At 49.5% G+C, this 7,334-nt stretch overlaps 1 protein-coding gene across 1 annotated transcript; it reads left to right on the top strand.

The window, feature by feature from the left end:
* Positions 1-2,040: 2,040 nt before the first annotated feature.
* On the top strand, positions 2,041-5,821 carry IL2RG (interleukin 2 receptor subunit gamma). Its single transcript, XM_090264270.1, has 8 exons — positions 2,041-2,257; positions 2,476-2,629; positions 2,855-3,039; positions 3,247-3,386; positions 3,804-3,966; positions 4,510-4,624; positions 4,889-4,958; positions 5,335-5,821. The coding sequence occupies exons 1-8, from the start codon at positions 2,122-2,124 to the stop codon at positions 5,497-5,499; spliced, it is 1,128 nt and encodes a 375-aa protein (XP_090120396.1). The 5' UTR covers positions 2,041-2,121; the 3' UTR covers positions 5,500-5,821.
* Positions 5,822-7,334: the final 1,513 nt, after the last annotated feature.

Raw genomic sequence — 7,334 nt, 5'->3', positions numbered from 1 at the left:
GCGAGGCGGGAGGCAGCCGGGCTGCCAAGCTCTAACTGGCGCTGGCTGCCGGTCGCCTCGCTCAGTTCCTGGCCTAGAATGGGTGCTCGATAGTATTCGTTTCCGCATCGGAAAAATGGGTGTGCTTATATAGCCTTCAAAGGACCGTTGTGAAGATTAGAACCCATGTATGCTGAAAAGCACTCATTAAACCCCGAGAGTTTAAGTCTAATCCCTCAAGGTCTTTATGGTCTAGCAAGGAGATTCTTTTTAACTGATGAGAGAAGGAGAGAGAGAGAGATGGAGAGAGAGGAGAGAGAGCGAGAATCTGTTGTTCCACTTATCTATACATTAATTGGTTGATTTTTGTATGTGCCCTGACCCGAGAACGAATCCATTTGTACGGGCATGATGCTTTAACCAACTGAGCTAATCCGCCAGGGCTGGCCCTGAGATCTCTTAACCTTTTTTGATTCACAACCCCTTTGAGATACTGATGGCAGCTGTGGTCCTTCTCCCACGAAAATGAACGTTAGAGACATACAAACTGTTAGATTCTTTCCAGGGAGATTCTTACACCTCCCTGAAGCTTATCCATGCATCCCCTAATTTCCATGAATTTCAGGTTAATAACCCTCGCTCTAGCGAAAGAGACACCTACTAAGTGTCAGATTCTTTTTAGATGTTATCTCTTTTAATTCGCACACAGCCCCATGAGTTAGGGATTACTGTCTTTATTTTATGGACAACGAGGTTGATTTTCAAAGACGGAGGAGTTCCCTGGCTGTATACTTTATAGCTACTAAGTAACATAGCTGAGACTGGGATTTGTTTTTCTCAACTCTTGAGCCAATATTCTTCTGTTAATGGCATTGTCTTTTAGAAAATGACAGTAACAAAGTACAACAGATAAAACTCAAACTAGCAAATGACAAAAAATAATCACAAAATTCTATTGAATCACAATGGGGACACACATTAATTCTAATTGCAGAGAGGACACTTTCTGCTTGGAGGAGGTAATATTTGAGCTAACCTTGAGGAATTTCAACATAGAGAAAATGAGGGTGGGTTACAAGATAAGCACAGTGTTTGGCACATATTCAAAGCTCGATAAATATTTGCTGAATAAACCATTTTTGTAAATAGTCTTTCCAATCAGCTCTGTGTTTTAGCGCAGAGAAATCTGGCAACGGGATGAAGAATGGATAATAGAGCATGGGGGCCTGCCTTTAGAAAGGGAGCCAGTTGGTCGGTTCTAGTGAGAATCATGTCTAGAGGGAATGAAAGGCTGATTTAGCACAGTTGCTGTGCTCATGGAAGGGAAGATGCTGCTGGGAGAAACACCACAGAAAGAAGAGCTGATTGGATTCTCTGGGTGAGAGAGAGGGAAGAATTGGAGATAACTTTGAGCTTTCAAGTCTGGGTGACTAAGTGTTGATGCCCATTAACTCAGGTGGGGACTACAGCAAGGGAAGTAGATTTAGGGGAAAACGGGGAGTTTGAAGCTGCTATTGTTGTAAGATGGGGAGTTTGAAGCTGGTGTTGTTCCTCCATTTCCAGAATCTACATCTAAGTCAGATTTTCTCACTAGTGTCAACAGAGACCCAGCTCAGCCAGGAGCTAAGGATGGATGTTCTGGTTTGGATTAGGTCAGAGTGAAGACAGTTATGTATGTGCCCACAGGAGTCAAGATTGCATTTTCCATCCAGTCAAGACAGTAGAGCTTTTGACAGAGGTTTCAGGGTGGCTGGGCCAAGGAAGGAGCATAGCTTAGGATGGGAAAGAAGTTTAGACCTTCCGCTATACAGGATGGAATTGTTCCAACGACAAGGTGGTTGGGAATGGTGGTGGTGGTGATGGTGATAAGGCCCTTCCCAGTATCTAGGTAGTCTGAGGATTCTAGAGTCTGTGATAATATTGTAAACCCAGTTTACTTAACACCACTTCACGGCTGGGCGGTGTTACACCTACAGATTAGATCAACCACCAAATCTCCCATAAGACTTAGCCTGTGTCATAGTAGACTTTTGCCACACCCTCTGTAAAGCCCTGGTTTCAAAGGTTCTTTCCACCGGAAGCTATGACAGAAGGAAATGTCTGGGTGAGGGGCCCAGGTTCCTGACACAGTACACGCAGGAAATGAACAGCAAGAGCACCATGTTGAAGCGACCACTACCACTCAGATTCCTCTTGTTCCTGCAGCTGCCTCTGCTGGCGGTGGGGCAGACCCCAGTAGCCCTCATGCTGCCTAATGGGAGCGAAGACATCTCAGCCGGTAGAAAGCCTGGGACTGGAAGGGGTTGGCAGTAAGGGAGGCTGTGGGAAGGGGCCATACAGAAATCTGGAACCTGCCGCTGGACTTAACAAGGATGCAGGCAGAATTTAAGAGTATGTGGGGAGGGCGGGGGAAGGGTTCCTTGCCTCACGCTGCTTCTTCTTCTAACCACCATTTCTTCTCTTCCCCTCCCCCACTTCATTTTCTCCCCAACCTAGATTTCTTCCTGACCTCTACACGCCCTGGCATCTTCGAGATTTCCACGCTGCCCCTCCCAGAGGTTCAGTGTTTTGTATTCAATGTCGAGTATATGAATTGCACTTGGAACAGCAGCTCTGAGCCTCAGCCCACCAACCTGACTCTGCACTACTGGTACGCAAAAGCAAGGTGGGGATAGCACAGGGGAGGAAGAGGAGGTGGGCTGGATGTGAGAGACTGCATGGGAACCAAGAAAGAAGGTAGCCAGCATTCCTGGCTTTCCAATATGTTCTCATGGGGTAAGTCATAAATCAGTTCAGAGGAGATGAGGCTGGGCTGTGGATGTCTGTAGTACCCAAGTTTACCCCAGTGTTCCTCTTCCTCCCAACCCTTATCTAGGTACAAGAACTCTAATCCTGTCAAAATCCAAGAGTGTGGCCACTATCTGTTCTCTTCAGAAATCACTTCTGGCTGTTGGTTGCCAAGAGAGGAGATCCATCTCTACGAAACTTTTGTCGTCCAGCTCCAGGACCCACAGAAATCCAGGAGGCAGGCCATGCACACGCTAAAACTACAGGATCTGGGTAATTTGAAAGGGGGCTCAAGAGCCCAGGGATATTGCGGGGCATTGGAGTATACAGAGCTGTGTTCTTTCACCATTAGGGTACCTGGGCAGAAGGGAGGAGATGAAAGCTTGGGATGGGGAAGGGAGGAGGAATTAGGAGCACTACCTTCAGAATCCTGACTTGTCTAGGCCAGGGGAATGACCACACACACACACATATCTCCAGTGATTCCCTGGGCTCCGGAGAACCTGACTGTTCAAGAGCTGAGTGAATCGCAGCTGTACTTGAACTGGAGCAACAAACACTTGGACCGCTGTTTGGAGCACATGGTGCAGTACCGGAGTGACCGGGACCACAGCTGGACTGTGAGTGATTGGGGATATGAACGTAGCAGCTAAGAGCAAGCAAGTGGGGACAAAGGACTCAATCAGCCAAACAGGAGGGCTTGATCCCAAGCTCTTGCTCTCTGCCTTCCAGTTCCTCTGCCCAACCTCTGCCCTCCTCCAACTCCTTTCCTTAGCATTGCCAGTGAGTTTCCCTTAGGGTTTCCCTACTTATAGTCTTCCTAACAGCAGATGGACAAGTAAACCAAAAGAAGCCTTTAAGGGGACCTGGAGAGAGGCATTAAATTCCAGTCATTGAAGGGAGCTGTGTGGCTTTAGTCATCAGGAGTGGAGGGAGGGGCTGGGAAGAATCAAAGATGATATATGTGCAGGGCAGCCATTTTAATTCTCCCTTCTTTTATAGACACCCGTCTTTCCCTCCCCCTCTTTCTCCCCAAGGAACAGTCAGTAGACCACAGACAGAGCTTCGTTCTGCCTAGTGTGGATGGGCAGAAACTCTACACATTTCGTGTCCGGAGCCGCTATAACCCACTCTGTGGAAGCGCTCAGCATTGGAGTGAATGGAGCCTCCCGATCCACTGGGGCAGCCATGCTCCAAAGGGTGAAATAGACTGCCTCCCATGAGCCCAGCACCCCACCTTTCTAACACCACTGTCTTTTGCTCTACCTGCCTACCCCTACGCTCCCGAATTTGGTGGCCCATCTCCCCTTACTCTTCAACCCCAATCCACAGGAAGCAGTATTTTTCTGTGTAGGGTTGGGGGGATGTGCTGTTAGAGTAGGGAGATGCATTGAGAAGGGGGCCAAGGAGAACTCAAAGGGGAGATAGGACGCATATGCTATCCCTACAGCATTCCCAGGAAGGTGGCATGGTGACAATGGCTTTGGACCAGCCAGATCTCGAGTTTAAACCTGCCTCTGCCATTTCCTGCCTCTTTGATCTTGGGCACATCACTAACCTCTTTGTCTTTCCTCATCTGTAAAATGGAGATACTAATTGGTCCCCACGCTCAGGAGTTGTAAGGATTAAGTATACGGAAAGTGTTTAGCACAATACTTGGCACCTAGTTGGGGCTCTACCAATGTTGGTGTGTGTAGGGGCGCGACAAGCGTTAGGGTTCTTTTCCTTTCTTCTTCTGCATAGACACCCCACCCTGGTTTGAAGTTGAAGCTGTGATCATCCCCCTGGGCTCCATGGGACTGATTATTATTTGCCTCATCGGTATTAGCCTCATCTGTGTGTACTGCTGGCTGGAACGGTGAGACTTTGGGGATCCCAGAAAAAAAGAGGCGGGGGTGGTTGGGAATAGTAGAGAAGGTTCATTACAGGTTCTTTAGAAGAAGAGGGTAGGACAGTAAGGAATGGGGGGGGGGGCGTAGCCCAAGTAGATGTGGGGATGGAAGGAAGCTGCAGGCACAGACAACGTGGAATCTCTTTATTCCATATGGGAGAACTGGGAGAAAAGGGTAATAAAAGAGCTTCGTTAATGTGCTCCTGCTCCTTTTTTCTACCCCTACTCCAGTATGATGCCCCGAATTCCTAACCTCAAGAGCCTAGAGGATCTGGTTACGGAATACCACGGGAACTTTTCGGTGAGAACATGGTCATAAGGCGGATTGCAGTCTGTCAACTGCCCACTTCCTGCAGGAAGACAGACAGAGTGCTGGGTGGATGGAGGGGGGGCGGGGCGGGGGCACGAGGGCAGAGGGGCAGGGAGGGGGACCTGCATTAACTGTCAGTATGTGGCCCACTAATTGCGGGGTGGGGGAGATGGAGAGGGACTGGTGGAAGAACTGATTATAGATTGGTTGAGACAGATGGGAACAGTGGTATTGGGAGGCCAGGAGTCTGGGTGTCCCCTCCATAATCACAGTGGTGAAGACGGTGTGAGCGCTCCCTTGGCCCAGAGCCTGGATCTTTAACTTCCTGCCCCTTATTGACCCCTGACCTGGAGCTATCTGTCTTTAGGCCTGGAGTGGTGTGTCTAAGGGACTGGCGGAAAGCCTGCAGCCGGACTACAGTGAACGGCTCTGCCACGTCAGTGAGATTCCCCCCAAAGGAGGGGCTCTTGGAGAAGGCCCTGGGGACTCCCCCTGCAGCCAGCGTAGCCCCTACTGGGCTCCTCCACGTTAAACCCTGAAATCTGAGCCCTGATACTCTGGCAGAACCCCAGGGTCCTGGAGCCCTAAATTGTACTACCTTCTCTCATCCAACCAGCCTGGGCCCAATGCTCTCCTAGCCCCACAGTGGCTGATTTGAAATTTCGTGCCCCCTATAACTGCTCCCTCATCAATATCTCCTTAAGAATTGCCCCTTTGCCCTGTACATGCTTCTCATCTCCCTCAATTCAGCTCTTCCTCTTTGCAGAATCATCCCTTCCTCCCTCCCTCCCTCTTTCCATCTACCCTTCAGTTGTTCCTGAATTAATGAGAAATAAAGTTTCTGTTGATAATCATTAAGAATGTCTGTTGTTGGGGCAGGAAGCAGGGGAAACGAGGTACAGTAAGGGTGGGGGCATGGTGCTGAGGGTAGGGGAAAGGAGGGATAGACTCCTGCTGTGGAAGCAGTAGTACCAGGAATTTACTAGAAAAAAGTACAGTTCCAGAAATTTAACTTTTCTCTAAGGTGTCCTTCTGGGGTCTGGTTTAGAGTTAGATTTACCATATTGTCCCTATTCCCAACAAATCTTCTACCAACATCCCCCAGGCTCTTCTGTCCTTATCCTCACTCTGAGTTCTGCCACACACACCACTTCTGACATCATAATCTGTCCTCTGCAGCCTCAGGCCCCACCCCCTAGCAATGTTGGCTATCCACAGCTGCCAGTAGCTCTCGCTCTCCCAGCTGCCTGCTCTGGGCTTCCTCCAAGGGCAATGTAATCCATCTGCCTGCCTCTCCCGCCCCCCTACCATACTCCACGGCCCCCCCAAGGCTTTCAGAACACCCTCCTTCGTGGAACGTTTGGAAATTGTCTTAGAAGAAGAGGTCCTTGAGGTCTTGTTCATCTATGTCAAACATGAAGGTGAGGGGTATCACGGGGCTGGAGTCCGTGGGTAGGTCTGGGAAGGTTTGAGGGCAGTGGTGATCACAGGGATGGTCTAACCAAGGAAGGGTCACAGGCCCCATCCCATCTCTTCTCAGATGATCAGCTTTTTATTGTCAGTATCAATTGCGCTGTTCACCGGATGCTGGATTACATTCACGGGAAAGTGGGGTTGAGAAAAGGAGGTGAGGAGCTTGGGGAGGGGTCTAATGGCCAAGGGTCAGAAGTAGTAGGGTCATCTCTGGCCCCAAAGGCCTCCTGCTGGAAAGAAGAGAGCTGCTTGAATCCCGACAGCTTCTTCCAGCCCGTTCTGGATAGGATCACTGGCCCCTTTGGCCTCCACTCTCCTTTGCGAACTGCCACAATGACCCCTGTGGCCTCCCTCCAGACACCATCGATTTGTGTGATGAAGAGGGAGTAATGAAGTTGTTTTTCCTGATGAAGAAGCCTGGAGACTATGCCAACAAATTCCTTATAACTCGAAACACCTACTATGTTTGTAGGGTGACACGTGGGAGACCAGGTAGAGGCTTGGGAGCATTCCCCAGAGATAGAGCAAGGCCCTCAGGATGGATTGTGGACCTTGTCCCTAAAATAGGGCCTCTTCAACCAGGTTCAACTGACTATCTCTAGTCAGCCTAAGAAGGGGTGCTACCTGTGACAATAGGTCAGGTTCACATGTATCATGCCCCCCCCATCTGATCCTAGGGATGGATCTGAGGGGAGGAAATAAGGTAAAACACCTCAAGGTAGTGCTGAGTACTAGGATCCTGACATCTCAGGCTTTGGAAGGGTAGGGACTGGGCGACAGGAGCTGGGGATAGCACGCTGCTGTATTCACAGGATCCCAACTTGCGTACGCATACCTAGCCTTCATACCCATCCTGAAGAGTCCAGAACCCGTGTTAATTGGTAAGGAGCATGG

Source organism: Furipterus horrens, unplaced genomic scaffold (genome assembly GCF_987537825.1).
Source record: "Furipterus horrens unplaced genomic scaffold, mFurHor1.1.pri manual_scaffold_17, whole genome shotgun sequence".
NCBI lineage: Eukaryota > Metazoa > Chordata > Mammalia > Chiroptera > Furipteridae > Furipterus > Furipterus horrens.
The sequence above is the reverse complement of the archived record's forward strand: the minus strand, read 5'-3'. Positions and strand labels throughout refer to the sequence as shown.